Source organism: Cryptomeria japonica, chromosome 6 (genome assembly GCF_030272615.1).
Source record: "Cryptomeria japonica chromosome 6, Sugi_1.0, whole genome shotgun sequence".
Lineage (NCBI taxonomy): Eukaryota > Viridiplantae > Streptophyta > Pinopsida > Cupressales > Cupressaceae > Cryptomeria > Cryptomeria japonica.
In genome coordinates this window covers 581,990,832-582,010,749 of record NC_081410.1, presented here as the reverse complement: position 1 = coordinate 582,010,749, position 19,918 = coordinate 581,990,832, and the positions used below count along the sequence as shown (strand labels likewise).

Genomic DNA, 19,918 nt, shown 5'->3' with positions numbered 1-19,918 from the left:
CAACCTCATTCTGGTATTTGTCATATTTGTATTTCATTTTCTTTGGAGTTGGCGATGCCGGCAAATCTGACATTGATTGCGAACCTGGAATGCTGTGATGAAGACTTAAAAGGGTTAAGGCCACATCATAATCAGCTGCAAATATCATTCTTTCTTTTTTCAAATGGGTAAAACTTTGATCTCTGAATTTCATGGTTTTGTGAGAAGAAGAGGGAAGACATGTAGAAATGGGAAAATCTTGACTTTGACCAATTTCGGATCTTGGGGGAATTTTCGCAAGTATACAAGTTGGAAAGTACATACATGCAATCGGGATTTTAAAACCCGAATACAAGTATACTTGTAAATTCGAAAATGGAGAAACGGATGAAAAATGGGATTTTGACTTGCGGGAAATGATGGAAATGGAAAGTGCCGATATGGGGAACGTGAATGGATAGAAATGGGAATATCCGGGATAGTCATTTTCATGAAAATGGGAAGATCTTTTCAACATGTAATCCGGTTTTCAAAACACGAATTTGCAAGAGAGGGGTATTTCACATTTTTCAAGCTTGGAAATTTAACCAAAAATGATTAAATTCCTCAACCGTAGGGGAAGAACAAGAATTTCCAGCGAACTTGTAATCGAGATTAAAAATCCCGAATACAAGCTAAGATGGAATTTTGAGAAGAATAATGCAATTTAACAATTGCATTTCAAAGGGAAGATTTCTTTCATGAAAACCAATTTTAAGGGAAAAACAACACATGCGAAGAATGCAACAAATAACGAAAAATGAAGAAAACATGAAAATAATAAGAAGAGAAGAAAAGAAGAACATACCTTGATTGGAAAATCAAAATGCTTCTCCAACAATGCAATACTTCTTGAGATGAAGAAGCAAAACTGGACTATTAAACCCTTATCACGTTTTTTGTGAAAATGCCCCCAAAAATGGCAGCAATCTTAAACTTGGAGGAGTAAAATGCCAATGAAAGTGTTCATTTCAAGTTTGTTGAAGCAAAACGATCAAGGTATTTGCTGAAGCAATAACACCAAAGGTGTTTGAAGAGGAAACAATGCCAAAGGTTTAAAACGCAGCCAAAGAGAATCACGTTTTTGCCAAAAACGTGGTATTCAATATTCATTCAATGAACCATTAAATGATGCGAAACCAATCCCATGCTCCACGCCTTGGTAGAAAAGGGCAAAACGATTTAGGAGTATGCAAGATGTTAAAGATTCAACCCCTCAAAACGTGGCATTAATGATTCACGTTAGGAAAAAACGTGGTTGCTGTTTTTAGGGTAAAAACCAGCGAATTTGTCCTTGAAATGGCATGATAGATGTCCAAAAATGCAAGAAGATAGGATGCAAACCCAAAACGCCTCCTTCATCCAACGATTCCTCCACAAATTTCGCTTTGAAAAAGTCTAAAATCGCTTCCCTCTTGCATTTCGGGTTTTGAAAAACAAATGGCAAGTTCGTTTTCTTCAGAAGGGAGCAAATCGGGTTTTGAATACAAAATAACAAGTTCGATTTGCACTTTTCCCTCTTTCATGCTTAAAATCGGGTTTTGAAAATAAAACAACAAGTTTAAAATCTCACTTTTTCACTCATTAAGCCAAAATCGGGTTTTTTTGGACAAATGACAAGTTTAAAATTGTCAAAAATGAACTTTTATGTTAAAATCGGGTTTTAAAAGACAAACTGCAAGTTTAAAAATACTTGTAAGGGGGAAATAAAATCCCTACAACAAGTATTAAACACTTGCACACATGTAATGGGGATTTAATATCCCTATTTCATGTGAAAACCATTAAAGTAGGGGTTTTTTGGACAAACTGCAAGTTTACTTGCAGTTGAGCTAAAAAACCCCTATTTTAACTAAAAATGACCAAAAAACAACAAAAAGATAAAAACATTAAATGGGAAACTTAAAATAAATTACAAGTGACATATTTGAAATAAAAGTGCACATGTAATTGGTCAAAAATTCCCCTACAAAGACCAAAACAATGAATATCATTAAAACTTGCAGTTTGAAGAAAATTCTCCACCTGCAGTCTGGGTTTTAAAACCCGAAATTGAAGGAAAGGCATAGCAAACGAACCCAGAATTGGACGAAATTTGAAACGTAGTTCGAGAATGGACCGAGGATTAAGCCAGTCCAAGGATTAGTCAAAATTCTGCCTCAAGAAGCGTGCCATAGAGTAATAATTTTTATTTTTTCATAAAAATGTCATCGTAGTGGTCCTTCATTTTTGGAAACAAAAATGAGGACAACACTCCTGTGTCATCTTCTTGGCCTTCAAGTCTATTTTCTTGCCCTGGCTGCTCGGAATGCCGAATACCCTCGTGAAATCCCTTGCTTTGAAGGATATAGTGACATCCCTCCGGAGGTATTCAAACGTGCTGGTGCATGTATGCCTGTCGAAGGTGTCCACCATGAAGCGTAGGGCACCCTCGTACTCCCGGATAGGGAACACGAGCATCCGAATAGCCCACTCTACTTCTGCCTTCCGGAGGTTTTGCTTTACCTGGTCATTATCGGGGGTGTCCTGCCACCATTTTCGGCATTCCAACCCATTCAAGCCCTCGAAAGTAATATTCTGTGGCGTCACTGTGTTTTTCACACTTGCGGCAACCTATGGTGTTTTCTGTTTTTGTTTTTGCCGGGTGCTGGCATCCATGGTGCCGCCTGCAACACGTACTCCTGAAGCTAAGATCCTGATATTGCTACCTCTCTCCTTCTGGCTGCTACTGGAAGAAGCGTGCAGCTGTTTCTTCCAACTCCTCTTCCCGGCTTAATCCATCGATCTCCCTGTAACTGATTTGTTTAGAAAAAATCCACCCTTCGTAACGGTCCTCTCTTTTTGGCTGCCGCCGTGCGGCTGCTTGGTCTACCTGTGGCTCTTATTCCTCCCTTTGCGCCTGCTGCGCGTAACCCTTGCTGTTTGGTCTACCTGTGGTTGCGTGGGAGTTGTGCGGCTTGGTCTCCCTCTTTTTGCCTTTGGCTGCTGCGCGTGTTGACTGGGCCGTGCGGTGCGTGGGATTGTGCGGCCATTCTTTTCCTTTGGCTGCTGCGCGTGTTGATTGTGCGGTGCGTGGTGGTTGCTTCTTCGTGCGGCGTGGTGGCTTCCTCGGTGTGCGGCGTTTTAACCTTGCGCGGCGGTGTCTTCATGCGGCGCTTTATATTTTTCGCGGCCTTCGGTGGCTCCCACCGCACAGTGTGACCACCGCACGGTGGTGCCACCGTCGGTGGTTCCACCGCACGGTGGTTCCAGCGTATGGTGATGCCACCTTCGGTGGGCCCACCGTACGGTGGCCTTTTTTTTTTCTTTTTTTTTTTCATAATATATTTTTTCCAAATTTTCTTTTATATATATATATTTTTTTCAAATTTTCTTTTATTTTATTATTTTTTTTTTTTTCAAATTTTCTCAATTTTTAGTAGCGACTGACTGACTGGGGGGTCCCGGTTCCCTCCGTTCGTGATAGATCTTTAGTTTCGACCCGTTGACTGTGTCTGGTATCTCCTTCCTGTCCAGCGTCCACAACTTTATCGCCCCGTTCGTATTGACCTCACGTATCCGAAAGGGCCCTAACCATCGGACTTTGAATTTACTAGGCTTAATTTCGTTCTTCCCGTTGAATTTTAGCACCAGCTGTCCGGGAGTAAAATTCATTCGCCGGAGATGCTTGTCGTGCCACACCTTCCGTCTTTGCTGGGCTGTTTCTGTCGCCCACTGAGCCATCATCCTTCGCTCGTCCAATTTGTTCAACGCGTACAGCCTCTCCCTCAGGCTTTCCATGTCGCCAAGGCGATTATCGATGGCAATCCGCAGACTTGGTACCATGAATTCAACTGGCACCACGGCTTCTTGTCCATACATTAGCTGGAAAGGAGTCTGTCCAGTAGTTACTTTGTAGGTCGTTCGGTATGCCCAAAGTGCTGACGGTAGGCGCTCCTCCCAGTCATCCTTCTCCACTCCACAAGACTTATATATCACCGACATTATTATTTTATTTGTGGCCTATGCCTGGACATTGGCACGTGGGTAGTACGGACTTGAGAATGAGTGAAAAATCTTGAAGTCTGATGTCAACCAGTGTATGACATGGTTCACGAAGTGGCCTCCCCGGTCACTGGTCAACTGAATAGGTATACCATATCGCATAATGATTTGTTCATAAATAAACTTTGCTGTGCTTACTGCCGAATTATCCTGGAGAGCCCTTGCCTCCACCCACTTGGTCAAATATTCTGTCGCAACTATAATGTACCGGCACCGTCGTGTGCGGCTGGCCTTAAGAGGACCCACAAAGTCGAGTCCCCATCGCTCAAAGAGTTCTTCTGCATGTGACGGGTTGAGGGGCATGAAGTCCCGCTTCAGAGGTTTGCTCGCCCGTTGGCAAGTGTCGCACCTCACGACCCACTCCCTGGCGTCGTGATATACCGTTGGCCACCATAGTCCTGCGAGAAGCACCTTTCGGGCTGTGGTGTCTGGACCCATATGTCCACCTGCGGGCCCTTCATGTGCCTCCTTTAGTACACTCGAGACTTCTTCTTCCATGACACAACGCCTTAATATCTGGTCCGGCCCCATCTTGTAAAGTAACCCGTTGATGAGCGAAAAAGTCCTGCTCCTTAATGCGAGCTTTCTTCGTTCCCTTGGAGGCATACCCTCCGGAAATCGGGACGTCGATAGGTACTCACCAATCTTTCTGTACCATGACGGAAGTATGGCTATTTGGAATAAGTGTGCATCCGGAAAATCGTCATTTACTCCCTCTGGAGGTTCCCCTGACTTAATCCGCGACAGCTGGTCGGCTATGACATGGCTTCGCCCTGGTCTCACCACAATTAAAAATTTGAACTCCTGTAGTAGCAATAGCCAACGACTTATCCTCCCCTGGATAATGGGCTTGTTCACTAAATACATGAGTGCCTGGTGGTCTACGTAAAATGTGAATGGTGTGGCTAGGAGGTAATGACGGAATTTCTGTACGGCATAGACCATACCGAATGCTTCACGTTCTGTGGTACTGTAGTTCTTTTCCGCCTTCGAGAGCAACCTGCTGGCAAAATAAACGGGGTGGTCCAGCCCGTGTCCTCCTACTTGGGCTAATGTAGCCCTGATGGCATAGTTCGAGGCATCCACGTGAACGTGGAATTCCTTATCCCAATTCGGGTATGCCAGTATGGGCACTCCCATCAACCTTGTCTTCAGCTCTTCGAAGGCCTTTCTCTGTGGCTCTGCCCAAATGTATGGTTCCCCTTTCCTTGTCAACTTATCCAACGGGTGGGATATCTCAGCGAAGTTCTTGATGAACCTCCTGTAGTACCCCACATGACCAAGGAAGGACTTTACCCCCGTGACGTCCGTTGGAGCTTCCATTTCTACTATTACCCAACTCTTGTCCGGGTCCGTTTTCAATCCTTCTTTACACACAATGTGTCCCAGCAATCTTCCCTGTGGTACCATGAATCTACATTTCTTCGGGTTGAGGGCCAACCGTGCCTTCCGACATCTCTCCAGGCACTCCCCGAGGCTTTTTAAGTGGGTGCCCTGTTCGCTGTAAATCGACCAATCATCCAGGAATGCTTTGAAGTTCCCCACCGACATCTTGTCGAAGATGTGCAAGATGATGCGCTGAAAGGTGGCAGGCGCATTGCATAGACCGAAGGGCATTCGGTTGTATGCGTACACACCATCCTTCACCACGAAGGTTGTTTTCAGCTTATCTTCCTCCACGATGGATATCTGGTTGTAACCAGAGAACCCATCCATGAAGGAATAGATTTCGTGTCCAGCTACTTCCTCTAAGATGCTGTCTGTGAAGGGTATGGGAAACGGGTCTTTAACGGTGACAGCATTTAGGCACCGGAAATCTACACAGATCCGGATCTGATTGGCCTCTTTCTTGAGGGAAATCACAATGGGGGACACCCATTCGCTTGTCTGCACTCTGAAGATTATGCTCGCTTCCAACATCCGCTCAATTTCGTCGTTCACTCATACAGCATAATTTTTGTTCATTCGGTACGACCGCTTCGTCACTGGCTGGGCTCCTGGTACCAACGTTATTCGGTGCACACATAGTTCTGGGGGCACGCCCTTCAAGTCCTTGTAGGTCCATGCAAAGACATCCTTGTATTCAAGGAAAATTTTGAAGGCTGCGGCCTTCAACACTGGATTCCAATCATCTCCGATCAGGATGATCTTGGGGTCACTTGTCTCCCCGAGATTCATTTCCTTTAACGTGGCTTCCTGATACTTAATAGGCTCCCCCTTCAGGAATTGGTGTGCCGGCGCCTCATTCACTGCTGCCTCCCCTTCCTTATACTCGCCATATTCTGGGGGAAATATATCTGGTTCTTCTTCGATGCTCAATACGTTGCACGATGGTGTAAATAGTTCATAATCTCCCATTTGCCAATGGAAGAGGCCATTCAAGGAGTCCCCATCGTCCCCTGAGCATGCCTCCAGTTTTAACACCCCTTCATCACTGGGCTCCATTCGGCATCCATTTCCCCCCTCTGTTAAGTGGTGTCCCTCCGATTCCGAGTCAGAGGAAGAGGCTAACTCCTCGCTCACCATCTGCATACGGAGGTCGATTACGTACTTCCTCCCGACATTTTCCAAAGAAAGGGTATTTCGCTTCTAGTTATGGTTCGCTTTTGCTGCAATGAGCCACCCCCGCCCCAGGATGGCGTCATATCCTTTCTGCTTTAAGGGGATTACCACAAAATCCAACACGAACGGCTACGTGCCGACCATCACCTGCTGGCCCATGAGGGTACCAAGGGGTTTAATCCCATGTTGGTCTGCCCCTAGTAGGTTGAACGTAGGGGGCCACAATGTAGGCTTTCCCAATTTTTTCCATGTCGCTTCTGGGAGTACATTTACTCCTGACCCTCCGTCCACAATAGTGTCTGTTAAGGTGGTCCCTAGTATACCCATTTCTACCACCGCCGGGTGGCGTCCGCTGTTGACTACTAACAACATGGGGTCGACCGCGGGGCTCGCGACCTCCCTAAACGCGGGGTTGGTTGTGGGGCGCACGAACTCCTTCGTTTTTACTTGTGGAGGTACAGAGTTTAAAATGGCCGTTTTTAGCTGCGGCATACTGTCCAGGTCTTGAATTCTCACGGGTACCTCTACCTGCAAGATTTGCCGTAAGATTTCCTCTTCTCCCTTCGTTCGTGGTGGACTTGCTGTCTGGTGACTGTTCTGTCCTTGTGCGGCCAGTTCTTTTGTGTTCTCGTCTCTGGCCTCCCGCACTCTCTCGGTCTCTGTGTGGGGATTTGGGTAGGCAATCTTCTTAGCCTGTGCCCTTGTAATTGCCAATACTTTTGCCTTCGTAGGTTCTATGTTCAGAAGGTGTACACCAAGCTTCGGGCAATTTGCGTCCTCGTGGTCGCCTGGCTCGCACCATCGGCAGAGGTGCTGAGTGTTGGCTTCCTTCGTACAATCACGGGTGAAGTGTCCCCACTGATTGCAGGCCCTACATTGAATCATCGGTCGGCCCTTGGCATCGTACTGGATCCGGTTTTTGTTGTTGTTATTGTTATTGTTTCTTCCGCCGCCACGTCTATTATCCCGGTATCCTCCAGATGATGCCGTTGTGTTAGTCTGCTGGCCCGTACCCGCTGGTGCGGATGTTGTGGCCTGCTCTGTGAACAACACCTGGTTCGAGCTTTGGGTTTTCATATTGTATGGGCACTCCTTGGTGGAGTGTCCCATCATTTGGCAAATCTCACAGAATGCCTTTTTCGAGCAAATACCCTTTGTGTGTCCGTCACTCCTACAGTCTGTACACCACACTTCATTTTCTTCCGTCTTACTTGTACTCCCTTTCATGGCCTTGAATTCTCTCAGTATTCGCTCCATGTCCTTCTAGACTGCGTGTACCTTTTTACCCGATTCGCTACTGCTACTGCTCTCTCCGTCAGAATCTTCATCATTGTCCTATGAATATCTATTACTTTTCTTCTTCCTTGATGTTTTGTATTCGCTTTCTAGATCCATCGCCTTGTTATAGGCGTCGTCGTATGATGTCGGGGGTACAATCTTCATTTTTTTCCATAGGGAGGATTTCAATCCTTCCACAAACCATCATTTTTTTAAGCCCTTAGTAGGCTGGCTCTCCATTTTACCCAAGAGTTCTTTCAGTCTCCTGTTGTATGCCCGTACTGTCTCCTTAGTACCTTGCTTGGTACTATATATCTCTGTTACAATTTCGTTGTCGTCACGGAGCAACCGAAACTCCTCCGTGAATTCCTTCTATAGGTTAGCCCATGTGGCCACTGTTTGCTTATCTATATCGGAGTACCAATCTATGGCGACTCCACGTAACGTGGCTGGAAACTGCTGTACCCAGTCATCCTGGTCTGTTACTCCGTTGGTAGACCAAATGGTTTCACATGTACGGCAGTGTCGCAAGGGGTCTTCCTTGCCGTCCCCTGTGAACTTTGGTAATTTTTGTTTGCTCACCATCCCTGGTCGTCTTCCTGGAGGCGATTGTGTCTGTGTCTGCGGCCCTGTGCTGCTACCTCTGGTAGTGTTGGTGGTGTGTCCTGGAGGTACGGTGTTTTGCTTGTCGCGTGTGGAACATACACCCGTATTGTTGCCCTCCCCTTCGTTCTGACACGCTCCTACTCCTGCTTCCCGTTGGTGATGTTCACTCCGTGGCGTAAGGGATAAGTTCCTAAACTGATCCCGAGTCTCCTCGACTAGATTTCGCCGTAACCTTGTTTCTTCTAGAAATTCTTCGTGACTCCGCATCCTACGATGATCTGGCGACGCGTAGAAATTTTTGTCAGCCTCTGCACCTTCCGTGACACCTCCTTGGTTCCCCTCGGGCCCCCCTTCGGCAGGTCGTCCTTCGGCAAGTTGCCTCAGCCTCCGTCTACGTTCTACTTGCTGCTCCAGAATCAAAGCCCTCTGCGCGGCCTCCCACTCGTTCGTTTCCGGTTTTTTATTTCTATCTTTATTCAATAGGTTTGGCATTAATTGTCACACATCTCCATAACTTTCAATTCTTAGATCAAAACATGTCTTTATTAATTCATCTGCTCAAGTACAACTCGTGTCAATGACACTTTTATTTAAAAATAAGAAGTTCACGGTTCAATTCCCTCCTGGCCTGGCGCCATTTCTTTCCGTTTCCCGTCCGCTGTTCTCTTCGTAGCGTTGCAGGATTTGTTGTCGTCGCTCCTCCTGGGCAATCTCCTCCAGGTGGGCCTGCTGTGCTAGCGATGCTTGTGCAAGCAGTCGGGGGAGGTGGTTCATTAACCGGTTTATTGCCGGGCTAACCTCCAGCGCTGTCCACACGGCACTTGGTGGGATTTCTGCCTCCGCCGCTTCTCGTCGAACGTATGTCTGAATGGCTACCTGGAGCAAAATTGAAAATTCTCGCGTTGCCGTGTCTTCTCCTGTGTAAAGTTTTGTCCGCGCGTCGTCGGCCTCTGGGTTTACTTCACCAACGGGTAGGCCCATTGTGTCTGTGCGCCATCCGTGTCGTCCGTTCCCGAGTTCGTCTAGGCAACGGCGCCAAATGTTTGCCCTCTCGGGTGAATAACTTAAGACATAAAGGACATAACGCAGAATAATGCCGTAAATATCAGACAAGTATATCAGATGTTCTCTTCATAATAAGTGTGTTGTACAAGTTACATTCCGGAGTATAAAAGGGTACCGAGGGGGTGCGAGCGCCAACCGTTGCACCGCAACTTCCACCCCTCGGTTGCCAACTAACCAAAACAATTACACATAATTAACTAATGTTATTCCCGTGTACAATAATGCTGCCAACACGGCGTGTGCGGACTGTTCTTCCCTTTCGTGTCGTGCGGCGAGTCTTCCTCTTCCTTTATCCTTCGCGTCGCATGGTGGTCGGGCTGTGCGGTGTGCGGCGTCTTCTTCCTCCGTGAGGGGTTTTATTGCCAAGGCGCGAAAGGGTTTGTTCGGTGCGGTGTGCGGTGGGTTCATGTCGCAGCAACAACCTTCGGTGGCTCCCGCCGCACGATGGTGTCACCGTCGATGGTTCCACCACACGGTGGTGTCACCTTGGTGGTCCCACCGTACAGTGGCCATTTTCCTTTTTTTTTTTTAATAATTTAGCGGACTGATTGACTGGAGGGTCTTGGTTCCCTCCATTCGTGATAGATCTTTAATTTCGACCCGTTGACTGCGTCTGGTATCTCCTTCCCATCCAGCGTCCACAACTTTTTCGCCCCGTTCGTATTGACCTCACGTATCCGGAAGGGCCCTAACCATCGGACTTTGAATTTCCCGGGTTTAATTTCGTTCTTCCCATTGAATTTTAACACCAGCTGTCTGGGAGTAAACTTCATTCGTCGGAGATGCTTGTCGTGCCACACCTTCCGTCTTTGCTGGGCTGTTTCTGTCGCCCACAGAGCCATCATCCTTCATTCGTCCAATTTGTTCAAAGCGTACAGCCTCTCCCTCAGGCTTTCCATGTCGCCAAGGCGATTATCGATGGCAATCCGTAGACTCGGCACCATGAATTCAACTGGCACCACGGCTTCTTGTCCATACATTAGCTGGATAATGGGCTTGTTTACTAAATACATGAGTGCCTGGTGGTCTACGTAAAATGTGAATGGTGCGGCCAGGAGGTAATGACGGAATTTCTGTATGGCATAGACCATATCGAGTGCTTCACATTCTGTGGTACTATAGTTTTTTTCTGCCTTCGAGAGCAACTTGCTGGCAAAATAAACGGGGTGGTCCAGCCCGTGTCCTCCTACTTGGGCTAATGTAGCCCCGATGGCATAGTTTGAGGCATCCACGTGAACGTGGAATTCCTTATCCCAATTCGGGTATGCCAGTATGGGCGCTCCCATCAACCTTGTCTTTAGCTCTTCGAAGGCCTTGCTTTGTGGCTCTGCCCAAATGTATGGTTCCCCTTTCCTTATCAACTTATCAAACGGGTGGGACACCTCAGCGAAGTTCTTGATGAACCTCCTGTAGTACCGCACATGACCAAGGAAGGACTTTACCCCCGTGACGTCCGTAGGAGGTTCCATTTCTACTATTACCCGAATCTTGTCCGGGTCCGTTTTCAATCCTTCTTTACACACAATGTGTCCCAGCAATCTTCCCTGTGGTACCATGAATCTACATTTCTTCGGGTTGAGGGCCAATCGTGCCCTCCGACACCTCTCTAGGCACTCCCCGAGGGTTTTTAAGTGGGTGCCCTGTTCGCTGTAAATCGACCAATCATCCAGGAATGCTTTGAAGTTCCCCACCAACATCTTGTCGAAGATGTGCAAGATGATGCGCTGAAAGGTGGCAGGCGCATTGCATAGACCGAAGGGCATTCGGTTGTATGCGTACACACCGTCCTCCACCACGAAGGTTGTTTTCAGCTTATCTTCCTCCGCGATGGATATTTGGTTGTAACAAGAGAACCCATCCATGAAGGAATAGATTTCATGTCCAGCTACTTCCTCCAAGATGCTGTCTGTGAAGGGTATGGGAAACGGGCCTTTAATAGTGACAGCGTTTAGGCACTGGAAGTCTACACAAATCCGGATCTGATTGGCCTCTTTCTTGAGGGAAATCACAATGGGGGACACCCATTCGCTTGTCTGCACTCTGAAGATTATGCCCACTTCCAACATCCGCTCAATTTCGTCGTTCACCCGTACAGCATAATTTTTGTTCATTCGGTACGGCTGCTTCCTCACTGGCTGGGCTCCCGGTACCAATGTTATTCGGTGCACACATAGCTCTGGGGGCACGCCCTTCAAGTCCTTGTATGTCCATGCAAAGACATCCTTGTATTCAAGGAAAATTTTGAAGGCTGCGACCTTCAACACTGGATTCCAGTCATCTCCGACAAGGATGATCTTGGGGTCACTTATCTCCCCGAGATTCATTTCCTTTAACTTGGCTTCCTGATACTTAATGGGCTCCCCCTTCAGGAATTGGTGTGCCGGCATCTCATTCACTGCTGCCTCCCCTTCCTTATACTCGCCATATTCTGGGGGAAATATATCTGGTTCTTCTTCGATGCTCAATACGTTGCACGAGGGTGTAAATAGTTCATAATCTCCCATTTGCCAATGGAAGAGGCCATTCAAGGAGTCCCCATCGTCCCCTGAGCATGCCTCCAGTTCCAACACCCCTTCGTCACTAGGCTCCATGCGGTATCCATTTCCACCCTCCGCTAACTGTTCTCCCTCAGATTCTGAGTCGGAGGAAGATTCTAACTCCTCGCTCACCATCTGCGTATGGAGATCGATTACGTACTTCCTCCCGACGTTTTCCAAAGAAAGGGTATTCCGCTTCCAGTTATGGTTCGCTTTTGCTGCAATGAGCCACCCCCGCCCCAGGATGGCGTCATATCCTTTCTGCTTCAGGGGGATTACCACAAAATCCAGCACGAATGGCTGCGTGCCGACCATCACCTGCTGGCCCATGAGGGTACCAAGGGGTTTAATCCCATGTTGGTCTGCCCCTAGTAGGTTGAACGTAGGGGGCCACAATGTAGGCTTTCCCAATTTTTTCCATGTCGCTTCTGGGAGTACATTTACGCCTGACCCTTCATCCACAATAGTGTCTGTTAAGGTAGTCCCTAGTATACCCATTTCTACCACCGCCGGGTGGCGTCCGCTGTTGACTACCAACAACATGGGGTCGACCACGGGGCTCACGACCTCCCTAAACCCAAGGTTGGTTGTGGGGCTCACGACCTCCCTCGTTTTTACTTGTGGGGGTACAGAGTTTAAAATAGCTGTTTTTAGCTGCGGCAAAGTCTCCAGGAGGTCTTGAATTCTCACGGGTACCTCTACCTGCAATATTTGTCGTAAGATTTCCTCTTCTCCCTTCGTCCGTGGTGGACTTGCTGTCTGGTGACTGTTCTGTCCTTGTGCGGCCATTTCCTTTGTGATCTCGTCTCTGGCCTCCTGCACTCTCTTGGTCTCCGTGTAAGGATTTGGGTAGGCAATCTTTTTAGCCTGTGCCCTTGTGATTGCCAATACTTCTGCCTTCGTAGTTTCTATGTTTAGAAGGTTTACACCAGGCTTCGGGCAATTTGCGTCCTCATGGTCGCCTGGCCCGCACCATCGGCAGAGGTGGTGAGGGTTGGCTTCCTTCGTGCAATCGCGGGCGAAGTGTCCCCACTGATTGCAGGCCCTACATTGAATCATTGGCCGGCCCTTGGCATCATACTGGATCTGGTTTCTGTTGTTGTTATTGTTATTATTTCTTCCGCCGCCGTGTCTATTATCCCGGTATCCTCCAGATGATGCCGTTGTGTTAGTCTGCTGGCCCGTACCCGTTGGTGCGGATGTTGTGGCCTGCTCCATGAACAACACCTGGTTCGTGCTTCGGGTTTTCATGTTGTATGGGCACTCCTTGGTGGAGTGTCCCATCACTTGGCAAATCTCACAGAATGCCTTCTTCGGGCAAGTACCCTTTGTGTGTCCGTCACTCCTACAGTCTGTACACCACACTTCATTTTCTTCCATCTTACTTGTACTCCCTTTCATGGCTTTGAATTCTTTCAGCATTCGCTCCATGTCCTTCTGGAGCGCGTGTACCTTTTTACTCGATTCGCCACCGCTACTGCTCTCCCCGTCAAAATCTTCATCATCGTCAGATGAATATTTATTACTTTTCTTCTTCCTTGATGTTTTGTATTCGCTTTCTAGATCCATCGCCCTGTTATAGGCGTCGTCATATGACGTTGGGGGTACAATCTTCATTTTTTTCCGTAGGGAGGATTTCAATCCTTCCACAAACCATCGTTTTTTTAAGCCTTCAGCTGGCTGGCTCTCCATTTTACCCAACAATTCCTTTAGTCTCCTGCTGTATGCCCGTACTGTCTCCTTAGTACCTTGCTTGGTACTGTATATCTCTGTTACAATTTCATTGTCATCACGGAGCAACCGAAACTCCTCCGTGAATTCCTTCTGTAGGTTAGCCCATGTGGCCACTTTTTGCTTATCTACATCGGAGTACCAATCTATGGCGACTCCACATAACGTGGCTGGAAACTGCTTTACCCAGTCATTTTGGTCTGTCACTCCGTTGGCAGACCAAATGGTTTCACATGTACGCAGTGCCATAAGGGGTCTTCCTTGCCGTCCCCTGTGAACTTTGGCAATTTTTGTTTACTCGCCATCCCTGGTCGTCTTCTTGGGGGCGGTTGTGTCTGTGTCTGTGGCCCTGCGCTGCTTCCTCCGGTGGCGTTGGTGGTGTGTCCTGGAGGTACGGTGTTTTGCCTATCGCGTGTGGCACCTACACTCGTACTGTTGCCCTCCCCTTCGCTCTGACACGCTCCTACTCTTGCTTCCCGTTGGTGATCTTCACTTCGTGGCGTAAGGGATAAGTTCCTAAACTGATCCCGAGTCTCCTCGACTAGATTTCGCCATAACCTTGTTTTTTCTAGAAATTCTTCATGGCTCCGCATCCTACGATGATCTGGCGACGCATAGAAATTTCCATTGGCCTCTGCACCTTCCGTGACACCTCCTTGGTTCTCCTTGGGCCCCCCTTCGGCAGGTCGTCCTTCGGCAAGTTGCCTCAGCCTCCGTCTACGTTCTACTTGCTGCTCCAGAATCAAAGCCCTCCGCGCGGCCTCCCACTCGTTCGTTTCCGGTTTTTTATTTCTATCTTTATTCAATAGGTTTGGCATTAATTGTCGCACATTTCCATAACTCTCAATTCTTAAATCAAAACATGTCTTTATTAATTCATCTGCTCAAGTACAACTCGTGTCAATGACACTTTTATTTGAAAATAAGAAGTTCACGGTTCAATTCCCTCCTGGTCTGGCGCCATCTCTTTCCGTTTCTCGTCGGCTGTTCTCTTCATAGTGTTGCAGGATTTGTTGTCGTCGCTCTTCCTGGGCAATCTCCTCCAGGTGGGCCTGCTGTGCCAGCGATGCCTGTGCAAGCAACCGGGGGAGGTTGTTCATTAACCGGTTTACTGCCGGGCTAACCTCTAGCGCTGTCCACATGGCACTTGGTGGGATTTCTGCCTCCGTCGCTTCTCGTCGAATGTATGTCTGAATGGCTACCTGGAGCAAAATTGAAAATTCTCACATTGCCGTGTCTTCTCGTGTAAAGTTCTGTCCGCGCGTCATCGGCCTCTGGGTTTACTTCACCAACGGGTAGGCCCATTGTGTCTGTGTGCCATCCGTGTCTTCTGTTCCTGAGTTCGTCTAGGCAGCGGCGCCAAATGTTTGCCCTCTCGGGTGAATAACTTAAGACATAAAGAACATAACATAGAATAATGCTGTAAATATCAAACAAAGTATATCCGATGTTCTATTCATAGTAAGTGTATTTTACGAGTTACATTCCGAAGTATAAAAGGGTACCGAGGGGGTGCGAGTGCCAACCGTCGCACCGCAACTTCCACCCCTCGGTTGCCAACTAACCAAAACAATTACACATAATTAACTAATGTTATTCCCATGTACAATAATGCCGCCAACAACCTAACATTTTGCGCCCTCGCTAAATTTGTCTGCTTCCAAATACTCCATTTGTTACTAATAACCATGGCACTCAATGCCTCTTTCACCTTCAAAATTTGTCTCATCACTATTGTATGTGATGCAAATCGGTTCTCAGTAACCTAGGTTCATGTAAAAAAATGTCAAGAACACATTTAAAAAAATATAAAATAAAGTTAAACATAGCATAAATAAAATTAAATAGATAAATTAAATTTACCTTCGGCAATTCCAACCTCGAGAAGCTCCTAAAAATGGCTTGTGACATATGGTGGTTTGTCACAAACATTTGGATCTCCTCACCCTATCGGTAGATATCCTTCATTCACTCTATTTGAGTGTCAATTGCTTGCATGACCAAGTTGAGGGAGTGTACAGTGCATGGTGTCCAAAAACTGTGTGAATATCTTTGTTCAACCAAAGCACCTGCAGCCCTACAAGCCTTTGCATTGTCTGTGATGACTTGCACAACATTTTCATGTCCCACCATATCTATGCAATCAAAGAGGATTTTGGAAATTAAATCTGCATCTTTGAGCTGCCCCTCACAATCAACTCCCCTCAAAAACATTGCCCCTTTGGGGGACACCGCAATAACATTTATTAATGGATGGTTTTTGCAATCCTTCCATCCATTAGAAACAATAGAAAAACCCAATTCAACCCAAGAATCTCTAATCAGTTTCAAGGATGTCTCTACAAGATTCTTCTCTCTTGCCAATAAGGTGGTGCGCACCTTTTCATACCCAGGACTTGTCAAACTAGTAGGTGCATTATTGATTGCCGTCACCATCTCCCGCCAATATGGTGATCTTACCAAGATGAAAGGAAGACCATTGGCATAGAGGCAACATGCAATTTTTTGCTTTGCAATATCTCTTGCTTCCATTTTGAATGCTTTGTCCAATGGGCCTCTTTTGTGGGAAAGAAAGGGATTTTCTACTTGAACTTCATCTTGCATAGCAGGTATCTCCAAGAAAGGATGATAGGGGGCCTTTTTTGGTAGTATATGATCTTTAGGTAAAGTCATTGGTGTTTTGCTTGCAAATGGATTAACTCTTAGTTTTTCTCTTGCTATAGCTTGATCGTCTTCTTGTTCTCTAATGAATGCTCTATTTGTGGTGCACACTTTCCCTAGGAGGGTGCAACATTGTTAAAGACAATTTACTTTCAAAATTAGAAGTTCATAGGTTGTATGAAGGTGTGTGGTTAGTAGATTGGCACACTTAAAAAAGTTGAATTTAAATTTAAGAAGAAAACATTGTAAAAATTATAAATTGCAAGTATATGTTTTATTACAAGTTGAGTTAGTTTTTATTTATAGGGAGCTTCCCCTTCTAATCAAACAAGTGATTCTATTGCAATATATTATATTTTGTGTTGCACTAAAATATGTGAATTTAAATGCTAATGCATGCTTCTTAGTGAGAAACCAAATTGGAGTATGACATGAAATTTTGCAATAATAGAATCTACCTTGATTACAAATTCTTTGCTCACCAAGTCTTCCTTTTCCTCAAAAGCCTTTGACATTGTCTCTCTGCCACACAAACTGCATAAACCTCTATATTTTTATTTATGTGAGGCAATCCTTCTATCATTTTAGGTTTCTCCAAACTAGAAAGATATTGTCAATTCCAATGACTATACAATTGGTACCAAAGCATCCTAACATTAGAAACGACAATCAAAGCATTCATTTGGGAAAGGTTGTTACCATCAAACTAGCAGATATTATGTTCTCCCACATTGGAGGCTTTGACCTTATTAGACCTTTTAACGTTCACAACGGAAAGATTTCATTGAATGTTAATCATTAAAGTCCTTTCTTGGAGACTTGGCTGTAAACAATAGATTGTTACTCAAGTTAGGAATATATAAACATTATGAAATATAATTGTCTTAGTGACTACCAATTTGACCTGAAAATTTTCATGGACCTCTACATAATGTATTTTGCCTTCATCAAGAATCAAATTTTCTGACTACGTATTATTTATAACAAAGGATACAAACAAATCCGTTCTTATAGCTGTGTTTACCGGCACCATGACCAAAGTCACATACACTATTATTCAGATGCAGATAAGTAACCAAGGCATATTTATCATCTCCATCCTTGTCTTCTACAATATTGATCTCATATGGCTTCTTCTATTTTTCTAGCCATTTTCTCTCACTGTAGTCTTTCTTTATCTCAGGAATCTTACCACAGAGGGTTATTCGTCAGGCAGCCATTTTGCTTTTTGAGACTGCAATTCCATTGTCTCGTTGCTTTTGAATTTGGCAGCTAATGCATTTTTAAAGATTCACAAGTCTTTCTGCATCGCTTCAACCACCTATCACTTTGTAGTAGTTTGACATGCAGTGTATTCTAGATATGTTAGCATCCCAAGAATAATTTAACGTTTCAACATATATTTCAAAGGATTGAGACAGGAACCTAAGAGTAATCAAAATTTTCTCCATGGTGGTTAAGTAATCCCTAAAATCTTTGATGTTCAGTAGGTAGTGCTGAAGCATATCTCTCTTTCCCAAATTGAGTGACAATAACTGTTCTCCAAATAGACATTTGTTCCCCTTTTAAAAGTCTGATATTTTTTCTCTCATGATATTCCTGGATTCTAACACAAGTTGACTCTTCAGCTTCAGGAAATATATTATCTGTCACAAACAGTTTCAAGTATAGTAAACAAAATTCATATAAACTCCTGTGCAATCATGAGCTATGGGTTTTCTTGCAAGTCAATAATAACTGATCTTCAAATAGACATTGTTCCATTTTCAAAAGTCTGATATTTTTCTCTCATGATATTCCTGGATTCTGACCCAAATTGACTCTTAAGCTTCAGGAAATATATCATCCGTCAAAAACAAGTTCGAGTATAGTAACAAACATTCATAAAAAACTCCTGTGCAATCATGAGCTACGAGTTTTCTTCCAAGTCAATCTACCATGTCGTTCAGAGGTCAAACCTCTACTCTGAACCAAAAAGTCGGAGATTTATATTAAAAAAAGGAATAAATCCTGATTTATTCCTTGGTTTCTGAAAAAGTGATGGTAAAATTTTCTACCTACAGCTATCCTTTGTTTTTGGTTGGGAAGCCATACCAATATTTTCCTTTTAAAACCAAACTAATTGAATTTCACTTACACCTTTGCCACACCATGTCAATGCAGTATAAATGAAACACTACTATGGTTTCAAATGCATCAGGGCCTATATATGTTCTAATTTGGCAATCGCAATCTTCTGCAACATCATCTACATCTTATATAGTAGTCATCATAGGTTGTAAAGAGGAAACTATTGTTTAAATTTGTTATTTCAAAGGGTTTGCACTTCTGATAAAAAAGAATCAATGGATTTCAAGTTTCAACTGTTAGTAACAAGAAGAACATAATTGGTATTGGCATGATGTGATGGTTAAGTTAGGGAAGGTTACTTGAATGCAACCACAAGGAAGCATACACACAAGTATAGTTAGTCATTTTGAGCCAAATGTTACTCAAAAAGCATCAAAAATAATTTTTACCCCATGCTTTTTGCTTATTGAAAAAATCTCTTTTTATGGGAAAATAATTATGACATTCCTCTGCAAAAAGTTTATATATTAACTTCTCTTAAGTTGTTTGTTTACTAAAGTAAATCACAATTTTTAAATCACTTCTGGCCAAGTTTATGTTCTTTAAGTATATATTACCAGAACAGGAACTCATACAACCATTTATATCAAGTACTTACGTTCAGTAGGACGAAGACTGAGAGGAACATGTGATAGCTTCTTTCTTCCCCGCTTTAACAGCAATGTGTCACTTGTGGTTGCTATACATCAGAAAGAATTAATTTGGCATCATGTGACAATAATAGTATCATGACAATTTTGTTCACAAACAATTATAGAGCAGCTTCAAGCAAGTTAACTGACCATAATCAGGGAGTTGGGATAAAGCTTCATGAAAGATTGCAGCTTGTAGAAGGGAAGTGTCAAGTTGCTGTTCCATGTGCAAATGCAAGATCCTAGCTGCATCTATTATCATTTATACAATAAAAAAATATTTTATTAGCTGGACTTGAGCGAGAGAGAGGATACAGAACTGATGAAAACAAGTACCAAAAATAAACAGCTAAAACTACTGGAAGACATCAAGGTCAACTAATCCTAACTTATAATAGTTAGCATTCAACTATTAGGCTGAAGAAGTCAACATTAGAACATAATTGGTATTTGGTTAGGGTAGGTTACTTGATTGGAGAGAACCTGCAACCACAAGGAAGCATACACACCTACAAACATATTTATTTTTTATCAGCACACTCTATTCTATTTAATATACAATCAGAGAGAAAGTATAAGAGGCCTGGAGGGACAGCTTGGGTCCGTTGTCTACCAAGACCAAGGGATGGTTGCTTCTAACCCCCCTGGTAGACT

General features: G+C 44.8%; 1 protein-coding gene across 7 annotated transcripts in view; it reads right to left on the bottom strand.

Annotated features, from left to right (window-relative positions):
- LOC131035677 (uncharacterized) overlaps nucleotides 1-19,918 on the bottom strand; it is a 376,645-nt gene that overhangs the window by 69,942 nt on the left and 286,785 nt on the right. For 6 of the 7 annotated variants that reach the window (XR_009358274.1, XR_009358273.1, XM_059207503.1 and 3 more), the window contains 2 exons: nucleotides 19,415-19,516; nucleotides 19,231-19,311 (listed from right to left, as the gene is read on the bottom strand). Coding sequence is in view for 4 of the 7 variants with exons in the window: in XM_059207503.1 (XP_059063486.1) it covers nucleotides 19,231-19,311; nucleotides 19,415-19,516 (183 nt within the window). In the remaining 3 variants the exon portion in view is untranslated. Of the gene's footprint in view, nucleotides 1-19,230; nucleotides 19,312-19,414; nucleotides 19,517-19,918 lie in introns of those variants that run through there. The other variant, XR_009358275.1, reaches the window with a different exon arrangement.